Consider the following 18,687-nt stretch of genomic DNA (forward strand, 5'->3'; position numbering starts at 1 on the left):
TCACAGGTCCTGGTGAGACAAGTATCCACAGAAGGGACAAGGACAAGGAGCAGAGACATGACCCAGCTGAGGAGTGAGCACGTCACACCAATGGTGCTTGAGCACCAACTGGACACAGGCCCTGTCCCCGCTCGGCTCCTCACAGTTCTCTCCTGTCCCCACCTGCACCAGACTCAGTACAGCAAAAACACAGGTTCTGAAGGTTCTCAGTGCTTTCATTTCTTTTCTACTTCAACTTTACAAATCCTCTCTTTTATTATCTCATCATCCCCACATGCCAAGAATTACAAAACACAATTCATATCTGGATTCTCATTTTCAGTGGGGAAGTAAGGCAACAATACTCTGACCAACATGAAATGAAGACGGGGATGGAGACGGTCCAGCCCTACCTCTGCTGGAATAAGAAAGCAGATCAGAAAGGGAACAGGAATCAGTATGGGGAGGGGTCATGGTGGGCGGGGGGGGGGGGGGCAGTCTCCTGTGTCCTCACAATATGCTAATGGGAACGCAGACACATTCTGACACCATCTGCAGGAAGTCAGGGGATCTCGATGTCACTAAGTGGGGGTGTGAACAGATCCTGCATCGCTCAGTGCACCACAGGCAGTGGGTCTCACACTGTGGAAAAAATTAATCATTAACAGATTTAAGTCAGTCACATAAGAGCCAATTTCTCAACAGCCCCCCGCATGTCAAAGTATCCTTAGTGCCCCCACCCCTCCTCGCTTCAGGCCGTCCAGAGTCTTACCTTTAGGAGCCATTAGAAACGAATCAGAGCCCTAGGCGCTGTTATCACCTGGGGTAGAACAAACAGGACGTGATCAGAACCACAGGAGATGAGACTAAAGGAGGAGCTTATAGTGGCGGGGGGGGGGGGGGGGGGGATCCCCCCCACCCTGGGAGGGTGTCGCAGGGACCTCCCTATGAGGTCCTGTCTACACTATCCCAGGGTTTCAGGGATCATCCTCTCCATACTTACGTGCAGCGTGAGAGTAGCTCGGTCCTTTTCCTCCTGTGGGAAGAAAATATCATGTTAGAGACCTGGGACAAGTGGACCATGGGATCCTAGAGCAACCTCCTAGTCCTGGTCCAAAATGAAGTTTCCAGAGTTCTGACTAAACACCTAGGACAGGATTGGGACACATCAAGAAAGAGTTGTGGGGTCACAGGACCACCTGACTTGCTGGAGGTCTGTCCTGAACAGGGACCTTCCTCTCTGTCCTGTCACTGCTAGGAATCAGGTCCCCATCAGCAGAACTACCAAGTGAAAATCTGTCCTTCATTTTCCAAGTGCTTTGCTACAGAGTGAATGTTAGTAATGGCTCCAGAGTGGGCAGCTACATGTGTGCGGATGGTATTTCCCAGGAACCAGGCAGGACAAGGTGCTACCTACGAAACTCCCCAAGGGGACTAGAGACTCAGATCCCCCCACTCTGTTCCTACCTGAGAACTTCTTCCTCCAGATCACAGCTCCAACCACCACAATGACCACAAGGACAACCACAGCAACAATGCTGGGGATGCACCACATGGGGATGGAGGGCTGAGAGGATGGCTCTGGAAAGGGAAGGAAGGTGAGGGGCAGAGACATCCAGCTTCAGTCATGACTCTGTGAAATTCTCCAGAAGGGCCCTGCTTTCCCTGACACGGGGCTCTACCCCAAACCCTCCTTACCCCATCTCAGGGTGATGGGTTTGGGCAGCCCCTCGTGCTGCACATGGCACATGTATCTCTGCTCCTCTCCAGAAGGCACCACCACAGCCGCCCACTTCTGGAAGGTCCCATCTCCCGCAGGCCTGGTCTCCACAAGCTCTGCGTCCTGGGTGTGGTCCTGCCCATCACGCTGCCAGGTCAGGGTGATCTCCGCAGGGTAGAAGCCCAGGGCCCAGCACCTCAGGGTCACCTCACGGTCAGAGATCTGGTGGCGGGTCACGTGTGTTTTGGGAGATTCTGAGGAAGAAGAAACAGAGAATCCACACTGTGGTTTAGCTTTATGGGCCACTGAAACTGCATCCACATGACCATCCTGAGGTAGACAGGACCACTGTTTGGATGGAAGAAACAAAACCCAGAGAGAAGTCTAGCCTTTGGGATCTCCTGATCCTTGTTAAGTTCTGGAATCAGGGAGAGAGCCCGGGTGGGAGGCTGCAGATCTAAAGTGGGGAACACACTGTGGTCCTGACTGTGGTGGAGGGTGAATGACTCAGAATACCCAGACTCAGATCTCCAAACATGTTCTCAGGGAGAACAAGGCCTTGAGAGGGAAGGTCAGGGTTCACAAGGTGGCTGCCAGGGTCAGAGGGAACTGCTGATGGGTTATTTCAGGGATGGTCTCAACCTGAGTCCCTGCTGGGAACAGTGGATTCCGTCTGTCCTTGAGAGAAAAGCGCCCTCTAGGTGAGTCACTCTAGCAGGAATATGAACACCGAGGCGGATGTCCCTCTTCCCACCCGTGGGAGGGGCGCTGTTCTGACACTGAGTCCATTTTTCCTTCCTCGTGGGAAGCCAGCCCCAGTGGAGGGGCCATCGGGGAGGCCCAGCGGTCCCGGTACCTGCGCGCAGCAACGTCTCCTTCCCCATCTCCAGGTATTTGGGGAGCCCCTCCACGCATGTGCCCTCCAGGTAGTTCCTCCAGCGCTCCGCCTCATCGGCCACCTCCCACTTGCGGCGTGTGATCGGCGCCGCGGTGTCCGCCGCGGTCCAGGAGCGCAAGTCCTCGTTCAGGGCGATGTAATCCTCGCCGTCGTAGGCGTCCTGACTGTACCTGCGGAGGAGGCGGCCGTCAGGCCCGATGTCACAGCCATGCATTCTCTGGATGCTGTGTGACCCTGTCCCCGCCCCGCCCCCAGAACAGCAGTGATTAAGGTGAAACCGAAAGTAAACCCGCCTAAAAGCTCGTGCGGGCTCTTCTCGGTGTCGGGGGACAGGGGTCCTGTGACCTCGCCGCTGTGCTCAGACCCAGAGACTCGGGGCGACCCCAGCCCGTCCGTAGGGATGGGGGTAGTGCCCTGGACTCGGGTCCGCTCACCCGACACGGTCTGATTGTAGTAGCCGCGCAGGTTGTTCAGGCTCAGTCGGAAAGTCTGGGCGTGGTCCTTGACCATCCGCGTCTGCTCGTCCCAATACTCCGGCCCCTCCTGCTCCATCCACGGCGCCCGCGGCTCTTCCCTGGGATTTGGGGCGTCGCTGTCGAACCGCACGAACTGCGTGTCGTCCACGTAGCCCACGGAGATGAAGCGGGGCTCCCCGCGGCCGGGCCGGGACACCGCGGTGTAGAAATACCTCAGGGAGTGGGAGCCTGCGGGCGCGGAGGAGCTGAGACCCCGCCGGACCCTCCTCCCCGCGCGGGGCCCGGGTGCCAGGGGGAGGCGGCCAGGAGGGCAGGGGGAGGGGGACCCGAGTTGGGGAGAGCAGGGCGGAGTCCGGGAGGGGTCGGGGAGGGCAGGCTAGGGCGGGCTTGGAGGCGGGTGGGGGTCTGGGGTGGGGGCGGAGGACAGGCACCTTCCCTGTGGGTCCCGCGTCCCCGCTGGGCGGTCTCCTCGCTCCTGCCCCGCAGAGGCCCTTTACTCCTGACCCCGCACTCACCCGCCCAGGTCTGGGTCACGGCCAGGGCCTCCGACAGCAGCAGGAGGAGGGTTCGGGGCATGACGAACCCCATCCTCGGCATCCGGAGAGAATGTGAGTCGCAGCTGGTACCAGGGGCGGGTGCTGAGACTTTATGACCCGGAACCGCGGTGCCGCTGATTGGCTTCTCCGGAAACTGGACACTAATAGTGTGAACCAGGGCTGCATCATTAGTATCCAGGCAGAAGGAGCTGACACAGGTCGTGACCTGGAGAAGTGAAACCAGGGCAGTTGGGGGCTCCCCACCACTGGGCTTCCCCGTCCCCGACACTAACCGGGGGCAGAGACCCTGAGAAGCAGGCCGGGACCTGGGACTTGGCCTGGACGCCTCACCTACTGCACAGAACTCTCTTTGTCACACTGTCTCCCCGAGTCTTGGTCCAGGAGCTGTTATTCTCCAACATTTTGTTCTCAGGATATCTATAGAGTCTTACAAATTAGTGAGAATCCCAGGGATAATTGTGTGTCTGTGGGTTATATCTATCCATATTTACCATAGTAGGAACAAAACAGAATTAAATATTTATTAATTCATTTACCATCATATGAAAACAGCAATATGTTTTTTTATGAAAAATAATTTTTCCAAATAAACAAGGCAGTGAAAAGAGTGGATTTTGCTTTATTTTACATTCTTGCAAGTCACTTTCTTGTCTGTCTCATTAGAAGACCACTAGATGTTCAGATTTGCTTCTGCATCTATTGTGTTGTTTTGGCTGAAGTATATGAAGAAAATTTACGTCCTTGACCAAATATAGGAGAATAGTATGTTTCATATCGTTTTCAGATAATTATGGGTATTCGTCTTTGATCTATATTAAAACTACACAAGTTGTACTTTCTCTGAGGTTATTTGAAACTGGAACCTGAACCGGTATCATTGACTGTCTCCTTCTGTGTTACATTCAATCCATAGGCCCATCTACACATGGAATGGATCTTGTGCTAATGCACAATTGTTTTTAAGTAATGTGTTGTGTGTTGTTTCACTTAGTAATATAGGTGTTCTGGCGTTGATTAGAGTGGAATCGAATTATCACAAAGTCATTTGTTTTGGGGTGCCTGCCTGGCTCAGTTCGTTAAGCATCCAGCTTCGGCTCATGTCATGATCCTGTGGTTCATGAGTTCTAGCCCCTCATCAGCTGTGCTAACAGCTCGGAGCCTGGAGCCTGCTGAGGATTCTGTCTCCCTTTCTCTCTGCCACACCCCCGCTTGCACTCTGTCTTTCTCTTCCTCTAGAAAATGAATAAACATTAAAAAAAAATTTAAAGAAAGTCGTTTGTTTTAATATTACCACAAATCCCAACTGAAAAGGTGGTCAGTACCGAGAAGCTGTCAAGATTTTGGGTGGATCATAGGTTAAATGGGATGGGCTACATTGGGTGATGGGTACTAAGCAGGGACTTGTTGTGATGAGCGCTGAGTGTTGTATGTAAGTGATGAATCACTCTTGAAACTAATAATACACAGTATGTTAACTAACTGGAATTTAAATAAAAACTTGAGGGGGAAAAAAGGGTAAAAAAGCAGCGATAGCTCACATTAACCAGCATAGGGAGATGTTTAATATTTTGTGGGTTGTACAGTGCCTTGTTTTTGTCTGTAATTAGACAAAGTAATGTCATGGTTTCACAGTGTCCTTGTATGTTGATGTTCTGTGAGATGACTGGCTCATGTTCCACAGGATTATAATATGGCCCAGTGGTGTCATTGTCAGACCAGTTCCTGATGTGGGGGCTGCTGTTTCTTCTGTCTTCAATTCTGTGTTTTAAAATAGATACAACCAAATAATAATAATTAAAGAATTTGTGTTTTGGGAGCCTGGGTGGCTCAGTCGGTTAACGGTCGGACTCCTGATCTCATGGTTTGTGAGATGGAGCCCTGTGTCAGGCTCTGTGCTGACAGTGTAGAGCCTGCTTGGGATTCTCTCTCTTGATCTCTCTGTCTCTGTCTCTACCCCTCCCCTGCTCATACTCATTGTCTCTGTGTCTCACTATAAGTAAAAATAACTTTTTAAAAATCTGGAAGGACTTTTAAATTCTTAAATATCTTTACACATTGGCCCCATTAGTGTTCTTATGTGTTTATTTCTTCTTGTATCACTCCCTGAGGAGAAGCATTCTCTCAGCTTACCGACTGTGTAACTTATTCACACTAAAACTACTCCCAGATTTAGGGTAGGTTTTAGCTTTAATGTTTCATAGCAGGAATATTGTTTGTTCCAGACCCTAGTTCAAGTATTTAGCCCTTTTTCATGGAGTACCTCATTCCTGTCTCCTAACATGTCTGCCAAATTTGGTTACTGGTCTCTATCTTCAGAGGCCAATCTTCTCAGGAAAATCAGCACCAGAGGAGAAAAAGGAAGAGTAAGTTATACTGAGAGCAAAAAAAGAATCATGTAGTGAGGAATAAGAGGGACTTAGTGGGATTCATGCAGAGGGTGTACTTCCTGAAATCTCCCACTCTGGCACATTGTCTCTCTCCCCTCCACACACACACCTTTGGGCCCACATCCCCCTACTCTCCACACACAGGTGAGATCTTTGTGAAATCTGTGCAGTGTTGCATGACCCTGGCCCAGCTCCTGGTGGAGCAGAACTTTCCAGCCATTGCCATCCCCCGAGAGATGTCCCAGGAGGAGAGGTGAGTCAGAGATGCAAAAATGTTTTGTGTCCTTGGGAGAAAATGAGACCACAGGGAGAATGGAATATGAACATTTTTCTAATTGCCTTTCTGACAAAGGCTTTCTTGCTGTCAGTAGTTTAAAGATCTTCGATAAAATCTTGTGGCTGCCAACCTATGTGGCCGAGGCATGGACAGTAGCAGATGAACACTGCCATCAACTACTACCTGCCTGAGGATTCCCACCCCTACCTGCATCGGGTAAACTGCACACTCACACGGGCATCCCAGTGTCCCCTCCCACCCCTTGATTTCCTATGTCTTCATACTGTACACCTTCGTCCCTCCTTTGGGTGTCTTCCTATTTTGGGGTCTTCCCAGTGCTACCCTCTGTCCCCTTCCAGGAGGCCTGTGCAGGCCAGTTGCCCTAAGGGATTGTCCATCACGTTTGTGTAAAGTGAAAACAATGCCAAGATCCTCAGTGATGTACAGGGTCACACTGAGGTCAGTAGTAGTGAGCTGCCTGATGAGATGGGTATTTCCTCCTCCAGTGAGTATTGATCTCATGAAATTGGTTCCTCCAACTCTTCAGAGTCTCCTTGTTCCTTAGAGACTTTGTCTTGAACCATATAGTGCAGGCAATGGTGCCTGATGCCTAATGGGTGCCTGACAAGTTTATGCACCCAGATCTTGATACCTTGTTGGGATGTTGTGTTTATTTCCATGTGGGATCTCTTTCCACTCTCATCCAATTAATTGTCTTTCTTGCACCCCAGCCTCTTCTCTGACCCCACACTCCACACAAAAACCTGCACATTTAGGGGTCTGTGTTTCTGCCAGTCTCACTTAGCCTTTCTATGCCTTATTGTAACTGTATGTTTTATCTGCAGTTGCACGCATGAGAGAGGATGCACCCATTCTCAGAGTCTGATGCACATCTCCCATCCATGAACCAGGAAATCATAGATGACCTAAGCTGAAATCAAAAGTTGGATGCCCAACTGACTGACTCACCCAGGTACCCTTACAGTGTATTCTTCCTAATTAATTTCTTTTAAAAAATATTTTAAATTTGAGTATAGCTGACACACAAGATTACTTGTTTTTTAAGTTTATTTATTTTTGAAATAGATAGAGCATGAGCAGGGCAGGGCAGAAAGAAAGAGGGAGACACAGAATCTGAAGCAGGCTCCAGGCTCTAAGCTGTCTGCACAGAGCCCAACACAAGGCTTGAACTCACAAACCATGAGATCAGGACCTGACCCAAAGTCGGATACTTAACCGACTGAGCCACCCAGGTACCACAAGATTACTTTTATTTCGTGTGTACAACATAGTGACTCAACTTCTGTATACGTTTTTTTCTTTGAGAAAGAGACAGCAAGAGCTGAGAAGAGAGGCAAAGACAGAAAGAGAGAGAGAGAGAGAGAGAGAGAGAGAGAGAGAGACAATCTTGAGCAGGCTCAATCCCTCAGTCCCTGCAGGGATGGATCCCATGACCATGGGATCATGACCTGAGAACCTACTAATCCACCCAGGGGGCTTCACCTTGTATCTACACCATCCTGTGCTCACCACAGTGTAGCTTCCATGTGTCACCACACAATGATGTTACAGTCTCACTGACAATATTCCCTGTCCTGTGCCTTTTATTCCTATGACCTGTTCCTTCCATAACTGGAGCTTGTGTCTCCCACTCCCCTTACCCTGGTGCCCATCCTCCCAACCCCCTTCCCTCTGGCAATCATAAGTTTGTTCTCTGTATTTATGTGTCTTATTCTGCTGTTTGTTTCTTTATTCATTTGTTGTTGTTGTTGTTTTAGACTCCACATATGAGTGAACTCATATGGTACTTGTCTTTCTCAGTCTGATTTATTTCCCTTAGCAGACATTCTACCCTATTTGTCCATCCATGTTGTCACAAGTGGCAGCACATATTTATATGTATGTGTATATACAACACATCTTCCTTAGCCATTTGTCTCTGAGAGCATACAAGTTGGTTAGTGTGGCTTTTGGAAAAACTTCACTCACTGAACATCATCTGGGATGAGGGCGCCTCCTGGTGTCCAGGTCCCTGTCCAGGTGCTGGAGCTGAAGGAGACCCTAGGGATGGTCTGGCTGAGCAGGAGAAAGACAGCTGGGTCTTCTCTCCTTAGTCCTGTGGCCGCACATGGGGTGGAAGGTAAGGGGACACCCCTACTGCTCTGCTCTCAGGTGCATTCTGACTGAGAAGCCTGAGTGGGGTCTGGGCTGTAAGCCAAGTGGAGATGTCTGAGCAGAAGCCTGGGCATCAGTGGGGACAAGATGAGGTTTCTGAGCAGCCCTGGACTCCACAGCGGTCAGGCTCAGGGGTGAGGCAGGATTGCAGGAGAGGAGAGCTCAGGAGCTCGTGCATTGCTGAGGTGTCTGTGTCCCTGTGCGCCTCGTCCTCCAGCCCCATGATAGTGATACAGGAAAAACTGAAAAGTAGAAAAACTTCCTTGGGCTCCTATTTCTATATGTTTCAAAATTCAGTGAAACAAAAATCATTTCTGATTTGGAAATAGCTTCTCAATGTCTACATATGCTCCGTAGCATGGACATGCCCACTCATATTTTGTGAGTTGAAGCCCCACATCAGGCTCTGGGCTGACAACAGTGAGTCTGCTTGGGATTCTGTCTCTCTCCCTCCCTTTCCCTGTCTCTCCCCCCCCCCCCCCCCCCCTCCTTGTGTACCCCCCTTTTCTCCCAATATAAATAAATAAACTAAAAAAAAAAAAAAAAGAATTGGTGTTTTCATTTTTTTGGGTAAATACCCAAGAGTGCAATTATTGGATTATATGACGAATCACTATGTTATAAACCTGAAAGGAATGGAATAGTGTGTGTAAACTGCAATCAAATAATAAGAAAATAAAAAAGAAAAAGACAATTGGAAATATTAGAGAACAGTATGCAAAGGAAGACAAAAATGTCACACACATATATTGGCAATAAATACACATAAACAAAATGAGACGTGGAATAAAAAATGTGAATAAACATTCTGAAAAATATCTCCACAATTTAAATGTACCTGTACTGTGACATAGACATTCTCTTTTAGGAATTTATCCTTTTCTAAAAAATATATTTATTTATTTATTTTGATAAAAAGTGAGAAAGAGTGCATGCAGGAGTGGGGAGAGGAGCAGAGAGAGAGGAGTGAGAGAATCCCAAGCAGTCTGATGCCAAGCTGGATCTCAGGAACCCGGAGATCGTGACCTGAACTGAAATCAATGGTCTGATGCTTAACCGACTGATCCACCCAGGTGCATTTCTTTTAGGAGTTTATCCTAAGGAGATAATCACGTATGTTCTCAAAAATTTATTTGCAAGGGTGCGCCTGGGTGGCTCAGTTGGTTAAGTATCCAACTTCGGCTTAGGTCATGATCTCAAGGTTCTTGATTTCATGCCCTGCGTCAGGCTCTGTGCTGTTAGCTTGGAGACTGGAGCCTGCTTAGGATTCTGTGTCTCTTTCTCTCTCTGCTCCTCCCCCACTCACTATCTCTCAAAAATAAATAAACATTAAAAACTTCAAAACTATATTTTTAGGGATGCTTCTTGAATTGTGGCTTATAAAAACAAAGAATGGAACTATATCTAAGTGCTATAATCAATATGATAACGATAAGTATAAGTAGTGGAATACTTCTCAGGCATTATCCCCATGTGATGTACACAGAGGGTCAAAGTTAATCATCAAAGCAAACCTATGAGCACCCTCTAGGGGATCCCTTTGTACACACAGGGAAAGGGAGACTCAGGGAGGATAAGAAGGTAGTGGAACCAGGGTTCAATCCAGAACGTTTGCACTCAGAGGCTTTGTCGACTTGTCTTTCTTTGGTTCTCTGTCCATCAGGAGGTGGGTATGAGTGTGCACTCCATGCAAGTGAACTGTTGCAATGTTCCAGAGTGTTCTGCAATGGGATGCTGCTAGGTTCAGAGACTAAGAGGACATTAAGAGGCAGTGTGACTTACCTGCACAAATCAAACTAAAGCCCATCATCCCATGTACATCTCAAGGCCTCCAGTGACTCAGGGTCAGCTGACTCCAGATGTAAAATGAAGAACAAGCGTGAGCCCCTGGTGACACGACGCTGGCACTGTCCTGTGGGAGGTGGGCATTAGCAGAAATGACAAGAAAATGTAAGTCACTCCTGAGGTGAGTGTGTGTGGAGAAAGATCAGGATGTCCCGAGGACAGATGACAGGAGACCTAACGGGTCCCCAGTCATTAGAATCAATCATTCTACAGAGTGTAAGAGGCATATGGCATATGGAACAGAATCGGAACCACACACACTGGTGAACAACCCTAGAGGAAGAAAGAGTTCTTGGGAGTTAAAACGATGACTCTAGAAATGAATAATTTAGTCGATAAAGTGGATGATTACATTTGTATTTCCCCAAAGTAGTACAGTTGGGAGGTGAAGGCAGCAGGAGAGAAGACCTGTTTGGTTCTTAAAATTTGTTTCCAAAAATTTCAAGAATATTTCTCAGAGTTGACAGGGAGCAACGCATATGTTGAAAGTCCTACCCAAGTTCTTAACTAGAGTGGATGACAAGAGACCCACACGAAGACACGTCACAATGAAATGTCAGGAGGAGGGTAGAGGAGCAGACACCTCGGAAACTCCAGACACAACAACACAGAACTGGCAGCTGGGAGACATGACCCACGGTCCCCAAATCCCGAGGACAACTGTGTCCAGGACAGAGTCTCTATCCCATCACCGTGGGAATCAGGGTGAGGGTAGCCCAAAGGCACGTCAGGTGTTTAGAGTGTCAGTGTCTACTTTCCACGTTCCCTCCATGGGATACCACTAGGCAAAGGGGAAAATGATGGAGAAAAGCAAAAGGGAGCACATGGGATCCAGGCAACAGGGGGCCAGAAGGAGAGAGGCAGAGGGCACCCAGGCTGAGCTCAGGGGATCCGGCTGTCGGCCCTGCCCCAGGTGTGCAGGCATCCCGTCCACATGGGGCAGGACTGAGGGCTGCAGGATGGGCATCTGCACAGACATGAGGTGGAATAGTGGATGGGCTTGAATAGATTCATGAAGATTTACCCGGGGGAGCTTGGGAAGGATTTAAATGAGAACAACAGACACTAAGCAAATGAAGGATAAGATATGTATTTACTCCGGGAAAATAATAAGATGAGTCAGGAAAGGTAAAGTAATCATAGTCTACTAAATGCTCAGTTGTGAGTAGCATTTCACGGTCATACAAATGCAAACAGTGCACACTGAGCTAATCAAAGTTATAAAATAATTATACGGGGCATATGGGAGAGTATGAAAGAGCAAATTCAGTAAAGATGATGCATAAACCTGAAAACCAGAGAATAGGTGCAAGAAGCAGGTTATTTAGAGGCACAGAAGCAATAATCAGAGAATCAGCTGACACAACTAATGCAGGTGATCTCGGAGATTCAGGATAGGGGGGGCATGGAAGATTGGGGACACCTGACTTGACCTCAAGTACTGCAGAAGTATTAGACTTTTTAAAACTCTGTGTCTATCCATTTGCTAAAGACAACATGGTGGGTGACAAACAGAGTCAGGGAAGTTCTGCACGGAGGCCATAGAGGTGGGGCCGGAGTTAGTGGAGTCATGGAAGCAAGGGTTGGATTTTTATAGGATGATTTTGTTTTGATTTATTTAATGTTGCTTCATACAAATAAGACAGCATGTTCGTATGAGGAATGACTGAGCCTGTAGAGAGGGGAAATGGATGATGCAGGTGCCCAAATGGAGGGGCAGCCTGAGACAGGAGGGGCACTTCCACCATCACTTAGAAGGTGAGGACACAGGTGCCGATGTGGGGGAGGGGAGGGAGGACTGTGCTGTTCTCACCTGAGTCCTTCTTTCTGAGTGAGAAACAAAGGAATTCATCATCTCAGGAAGGGGGGCAGGAAGGGGTGCAGGAGACTGAAGAGGGGGGAGGAAGTGCAAAGCAGCCCTCTCAGGAGGGGGACAGTGAGCTGACTGGGGAAATGGCATCTGGAGACAGCAGGGCTGGGGCCCCTGAGCTCTGTGCTCATTGCCTTAGAGAGAGAGAATTCCAGCACTAGGAGCATCTATAATAGACTAGAAGAAAACGCAACAAAGTAGCTCAGGTGTGAGAATTACCATCCTTTTTAATTCTCATCATTTGCTTTTCTCATTTTATAATTTTTCTACAGGGAATATACATCACATCATATATATTGTACATCATACATACACATCCTAATCAGTTTATACATGTTTCTTTACATTTTAAAAAAGAAGGAGATGGTAGGAAAGTCAGCAGCTCAGGCCACAGAGCTGGGAGGGCTGGGCCTGCTTGTGTGTGCCCTGGGCAGGGGACTCACAGAGACTTTGCTCCATTTCTCAGGACCCCCTTCTCTGGGGGTGGGGGGATGGGGGCAAGCAGTATCTTTGTCTTCCTTTTGGGGTGTGCCTCTTTATTCATTTATTACTATCTTGTCAGGTTTTTTAAAAATGTTTATTCGTTTTTGAGATACAGAGACAGAGCGTGAGTCGGGGAGGAGCAGAGAGACCGAACTTGAAGCAGGCTCCAGGCTCCAAAATGTCAGCAGAGGGCCCAATGCGGGGCTCGAACTCAGAAACCGTGACATCAAAACCTGGGCTGAAGTCAGACGCTCAACCGACTGAGCCACCTAGGACCCTCATCTTGTCAGTGTTAATGCTTTCTAGATGATGGTTTTTGTATGTTACATGGCATTTTAAGCTATTCTCATGGGAGCATTTGTCCACACAATCTAGCCCACCTGCTTCAGAAATGGAATTTCAAAGGCGAAATAGTTCAGTGAAAAGATGATTGGTCCTAAAGTAGAAGATCAGAACGCAAGTCTTATTTAATGATCTGAGGATGATCTGTCAAGTGTTAGGGATTTTAAACTAGTTTAGTTTTTGAAAACATCACTCCAGCACATACGAGAGAATCCAGTAGATAATCACAAACATCCAAAAATAAAGAAGTCACATGGTAACCCCTCTTCCCCCATCACCCAAGTTCTGTACCCAAAATCCATCACAGTGAGCCATTTCTCCTTTCTCCTACCCAAAATATACATCCGTGCATATGTGTCTACTGTTACATCAGTAAGAAGCTCAGGCCAGAGACTGGGAGATGATATTTGCAAATCACATATCTGATAAAGGCGTTGCTTTAGAATAAAACTGATAAACCCATAAAACTCTTTTCTTTAATGTTTTACTTATTTTTGAGAAAGCGAGAGACAGAGTACTAGCAGGAGACAGCAGAGAGAGAGAGGGAGACACAGAACCCGAAGCAGGCTCCAGGCTCTGAGCTGTCAGCTCAGAGACTGATGGGGGGCTCAAACTCATGAACTGCAAGATCATGACCTGAGTCATAGTTGGATGCTTAACCAACTTAGCCTCCCAGATAACCCAGAATACCCATATAGCTCTCAAAAAGCAATAATAAGTAAACAAGTCATTAAAAAAATGAGCAAAAGCTAGGGCGCCTGGGTGGCTCAGTCGGTTGAGTCTCCAACTTTGATGCAGGTCACGATCTCATAGCTTTTGGGTTCAAGCCCCGTGTGGGGCTCTGTGCTGACAGCTCAGAGCCTGGAGCCAGCTTCAGATTCTGTGTCTCCCTCTCTCTCTGCTCCTCCCCCACTCATGCTCTGTCTCTCTCTCTTTCTCAAAAATAAATAAATAAATAAAATTTTTAATGAGCAAACATCTGAGCAGACAGATCACCAAGAACATATATTCCTGGCGAATAAGCACATGAGAAGGTGCTCAACAGCAGGTGTCATTGGGGAAATGCAAAGGGAACAACAGTGATCTGCCATCGCACTCCTATCACAATGGCGGGAATCCAAACACTGATAATATCGAGTGCTGACTAGGAGCAACAGAAAGCCTCAGTCACTAATGGCAGGAATACAAAGTAGCACAGTCACTGTGGGTGTCAGTCAGCAGCTTCTTATAAAGCCAAACACAGACTAAGCATGGGAGCTGCTGATCCCTCTCTGAGGTGTTTACCCAACTCATTAGGGAACTCATGTCTGCACAACAACCTGCACGCACATTCTCATAGTGGCACAGCCTGTATCTCTGGGCTGCACATCCTGACTTCCTTCCAACACTACTTCATGCAAAGGGACAAAGCATAAAGAGGAACTTCACGGGGAGAATCTGGGCAAGACGACCTTAGCCAGGGGGTGAAGGTTAACTTCATCAGTGATAACCAAGTGATCACTGTATGCTCTTGATATGTTGTATTGAGAATGGCCCATCCAGTTGTGGTCTCCCCAGGCCCATAGCCTCAGGCAGCCTAATTCACAATGAAGGATAGTCTACAATGTACCTGAAAGTTCTCTTCAAACATATCAGGGTCATCAAAATATGAGAGTCTGAGAAATGGTCACAGCCAGAGGAGCCCAAAGGAGACGTGATTGGGACTTAACTCAATGTAGTATCTTGGATGGGATCCTGTAAGAGAAAACAAAACCAATAAAACAAATCCCGTGTGGAGTTCAGTAGTAGGAATCATGAGTATTGCGTCATCATCTGTGGTAAATGCATCAGGTTGAGGGTGGTGTTCACAGGGCAACCGAGTGTGGGGCGAACAGGGACTCTGCGCTAACTTTGTAATTCTCTGTAAATCTCAAACTATTCTAAAATGAAGCAGTTTCTTTTTTACAGTAGCCCTCAGACAAGTACTAGGTCCAGGAGGAAAAACTGTCTACTTTTCAGGTTTCCTGGGGTTGTTCAAGGGATTGGAGAGAGGGGTTGTGGGGAGGACAGAGGGAAACTACAGACACAGGACAGGGCTCCAGAATCTCCTCTCCTCTGCTCTCTGCCCCACCCCTGCACCTGCCCCCAGGGCTGCTAAGAAGGCACCTTCATCCCTCCCACCCCCTTCCCTCCCTGCTCAGCCTGACTCAGCTCAACCCAGTCCTCTTCCCTGGCGGTGCAGAACCGGAGAGCGTCAGCACCCCCGTGTGGCCACAGGGATGATGACAGAAAACCCGAGTGCCCTTTGGGCTTCTCCCCAGGGGTCTAATGGGACCTTGACCCTGGAGTCCCTGTCAGGTGTTCCTGCTCCTGCTTCCAGAGCTATAGGATCCTCCTCCAGGGAACCAAGTCTGGATTGTCCATTCCTAAGATGTGGTCCAAGAAGGGGAGGAGGAGGAGGCAGAGCTCCCCTGGGTAATGACCTGGAACCTGGGGAAGCTCCAGGAGAGGTGAGCAGAGGTAGGAAACTGTGACATTAGGGGATGAAGGCCAACAAGAGTGCAGGAGGAGGAACCAGGGACCAGAGGTCAGGGGAAGGGTCATTTTAGGACCCTTGTGAGGGAGGAGGGGTTCTGTCTGGAAGAGGCACAGGGGCATCTGGGTGGGGCCATGGTGGACATCTCTGTTTTGCACCTGATGGTCATTACACAGGATTTAGCCCTGTAATTGGTCAAGAAACTGTACTTAGGTTTAGGCCTTTTTCCATACTTACAATAGGAATAGTTCAAACATTCCAGAATGAAGGGGAAAGAAGAGAGGGGAGGTGGTTAAGGGGCTCCCTTTCTTTTTTTTTTTTTTTTTTTTTTAATTTTTTTTTCAACGTTTTTTATTTATTTTTGGGACAGAGAGAGACAGACAGAGCATGAACGGGGGAGGGGCAGAGAGAGGGAGACACAGAATCGGAAACAGGCTCCAGGCTCCGAGCCATCAGCCCAGAGCCCGACGCGGGGCTCGAACTCACGGACCGCGAGATCGTGACCTGGCTGAAGTCGGACGCTTAACCGACTGCGCCACCCAGGCGCCCCAAGGGGCTCCCTTTCTTCCAGAGCACGACCCTCTTTTGCTGGGGAGGCAGGGAGAGGCAAGGAACTGAGAGGAGGGGCAGCAAGGTGTGTGCACCCGAAGGGACCTGGTTCTAATTCTGGAGTTTCCGGATCCCACTCCCTGGGCTAAGATTTCACAGCCACCTGCCATCCACCCCTGTGTCACCTGGAGACATTCTCTCCTTGTGAACACGGGAAACACTCCTCCAAGAGGAACAGCCCCAGGGCCTCCAACAGGGAGGTGCCCAGCAGCTGGGGCCACGGAGGCTGCATTCCTGGAGCTCAGAGACAGGACGTGGGGTGGAGGCTGGACGCCGCAGGGGCTACAAGGACATGAGCCATGAGTCAGTCCCAGGCTTCTGCCTACCATTTCCCCCAGGACCCAAATGTGTCCCCTTCCCACTCCCCAGGCCTGCAGGACCCATGCATCTCAACACCATGCCCAAGATAGACATGGGGAGGAAGCTCCTGCGTGTGTGTGGGCAGGGGGAGTCAGACCCCCCACAGTTGGAACCTGGAGGGTGGCCCCTACCCCACCTGGAGAGAGCAGGACCCTGGCGCCCTGCCTCTTCTACCCCTTGGTGCACCCTCGAAACAGGGACCTGCTGTCTGGGTCTCTCAGGCCTGGCTTCCTGTCCCTGCAAACTGTGAAATCACAACCTCTGTTTCTGTTGCATCTACAGACCTCATATTGTCATTTCTGTACACTGTCACTCGGGTATAGACAATTCTGACCTCCCTGTGATTGCTTCTCTAAGCCACGACAATTCAGGGGTTTGACGTGTGTTCTAATTTCCAATTATTTGTGGACTTTCCAGAGATCCTCATGTTACAGATTTCTAATTTAATGTCACTGCGGTTACAGAGTGTACTATATAATTTCCCTGCCTTCACATTTATTTAGGGCCAGACTGTGGTCTATTTTGGCTCATGGAATGGCCAAGTCCTTACCTGTTCTATTAACGAGAGAAGAGTATCAATCTCTAAATACAATAGTTAATTTGTCTATTTATTTACCCTTCTTCCACTTTATGTGTCACCTGTTTTAGAGCTCTGTACTGAGGGTCTTCTCCATTCATTACTTTGTCTTGCTGTGATGCTGACCTATTATTCTTATAGAACGTCCTTCTCTGTCTCTAGCGATGCTCCCTATGTGACAACATATTTTGCTTCAGATTAATGCAACAGTTCAGACTTCTTATGCTTTTTATTCCCATAAGATATTCATTCCTTCACCATTTAAGTTTTAACTTATTTTTGGTTTTGTAGTTCAAGTGTTTCTATTCTACATAGTGTATAGTCCATCTTGATATTTATGCAGTCCAATAATGTCAACTTTTTGAGTAGAATTTTAGTTGGTTTATATTTAATATGATTCCTGACATGGTAGGATTTGGGTCTATCATTTTGCTCTTTGTGTCTGAAGTGTCTCATGTCTTTTCCATTCTTGTACCTCCTTTCTACCTTCCTTTGTTTCAAGCAAATAGTTTTTGTTTATGATTTGATTATTCTAATGGCTCTCTAGTTGTATTTATTTCTGTTAATTTTTATTGAAGTTGTGGGAATTGAAACCTGCATTTTTAACTTTTCACAATCTACTTAAGGTAACATTGAACTCCATCCAGTAAATACAGGAATGGAGTTTCATTTAGGCCCCTCTGTGCTAGTATTGTTACATGTGTCACCAACATACATTGTAAGCCAGATAATATCATGTACCACTTAGTGTTTGGCACAGTCATACATCTTTTAAAGAAGTTAAGAAGAAAAAAAAAAAAAAAAAAAAAAGAAGTTAAGAAGATGGGAATGCAAGCTGCTGCAGCCACGCTGGAAAACAGTATGGAGGTTCCTCAAAAAACTAAAAATAGAATTATCCTATGACCCAGGAATTGCACTACTAGGCATTTATCCACAGGATACAGGTGTGCTGTTTTGAAGGGAGACATGCACCCCCATGTTTATAGCAGCACTATCAACAATAGCCAAAGTATGGAAAGAGCCCAAATGTCTAGCCATGGATAAATGGATAAAGAAGATGTGATATATACATACAATGGAGTATTACTCAGCAATCAAAAACAATGAAATCTTGCCATTTGCAACTACATGGATGGAACTGGAGGGTATTATGCTAAGTGAAATTAGTCAGTCAGAGAAAGACAAAAATCATGACTTCACTCATATGAGGACTTTGAGAGACAACACAGATGAACATAGGGAAGGGAAACAAAAATAATATAAAAACAGGGAGGGGGACAAAACAGAAGAGACTCATAAATATGGAGAACAAACTGAGGGTTACTGGAGGGGTTGTGGGTGGGGGTGGGCTAAATGAGTAAGGGGCACTAAGGAATCTACTCTTGAAATCATTGTTGCACTATATGCTAACTAATTTGGATGTAAGTTTTAAAAACTTAAAATTAAGGGGCGCCTGGGTGGCGCAGTCGGTTAAGCGTCCGACTTCAGCCAGGTCACGATCTCGCGGTCCGTGAGTTCGAGCCCCGCGTCGGGCTCTGGGCTGATGGCTCGGAGCCTGGAGCCTGTTTCCGATTCTGTGTCTCCCTCTCTCTCTGCCCCTCCCCCGTTCATGCTCTG

The 18,687-nt window shown here is 47.8% G+C and overlaps 2 protein-coding genes and 1 long non-coding RNA gene across 8 annotated transcripts in view; 1 reads left to right on the forward strand and 2 right to left on the reverse strand.

Annotated features, from left to right (window-relative positions):
* LOC125938453 (DLA class I histocompatibility antigen, A9/A9 alpha chain-like) overlaps window positions 1-3,684 on the reverse strand; it is a 169,111-nt gene extending 165,427 nt beyond the window's left edge. For 4 of the 6 annotated variants that reach the window (XR_007462702.1, XR_007462699.1, XM_049653621.1 and 1 more), the window contains exon 1: window positions 3,589-3,683. Coding sequence is in view for 3 of the 6 variants with exons in the window: in XM_049653621.1 (XP_049509578.1) it covers window positions 3,589-3,670 (82 nt within the window). In the remaining 3 variants the exon portion in view is untranslated. Of the gene's footprint in view, window positions 1-3,588 lie in introns of all 6 variants that reach the window. The other 2 variants (XR_007462700.1, XM_049653622.1) reach the window with 1 other exon arrangement.
* Window positions 1-18,687, forward strand: part of LOC125938474 (uncharacterized) — a 201,504-nt gene that overhangs the window by 160,615 nt on the left and 22,202 nt on the right. Inside the window, exon 2 of the long non-coding RNA XR_007462708.1 lies at window positions 1,782-1,853. This is a non-coding gene — a long non-coding RNA (uncharacterized LOC125938474). The remainder of the gene's footprint in view (window positions 1-1,781; window positions 1,854-18,687) is intronic.
* The window catches only part of LOC125938464 (DLA class I histocompatibility antigen, A9/A9 alpha chain-like), a 42,042-nt gene continuing 23,658 nt past the window's right edge, over window positions 304-18,687 (reverse strand). The window contains exons 2-7 of the mRNA XM_049653648.1: window positions 2,556-2,831; window positions 1,678-1,953; window positions 1,447-1,560; window positions 983-1,015; window positions 752-799; window positions 304-621 (exon numbers count right to left, since the gene is read on the reverse strand). Of these exons, the coding sequence (XP_049509605.1) occupies window positions 783-799; window positions 983-1,015; window positions 1,447-1,560; window positions 1,678-1,953; window positions 2,556-2,831 (716 nt within the window). The 3' untranslated portion in view covers window positions 304-621; window positions 752-782. The remainder of the gene's footprint in view (window positions 622-751; window positions 800-982; window positions 1,016-1,446; window positions 1,561-1,677; window positions 1,954-2,555; window positions 2,832-18,687) is intronic.

The sequence above is a fragment of the Panthera uncia genome (genome assembly GCF_023721935.1).
Source record: "Panthera uncia isolate 11264 chromosome B2 unlocalized genomic scaffold, Puncia_PCG_1.0 HiC_scaffold_24, whole genome shotgun sequence".
NCBI classification, from domain to species: domain Eukaryota; kingdom Metazoa; phylum Chordata; class Mammalia; order Carnivora; family Felidae; genus Panthera; species Panthera uncia.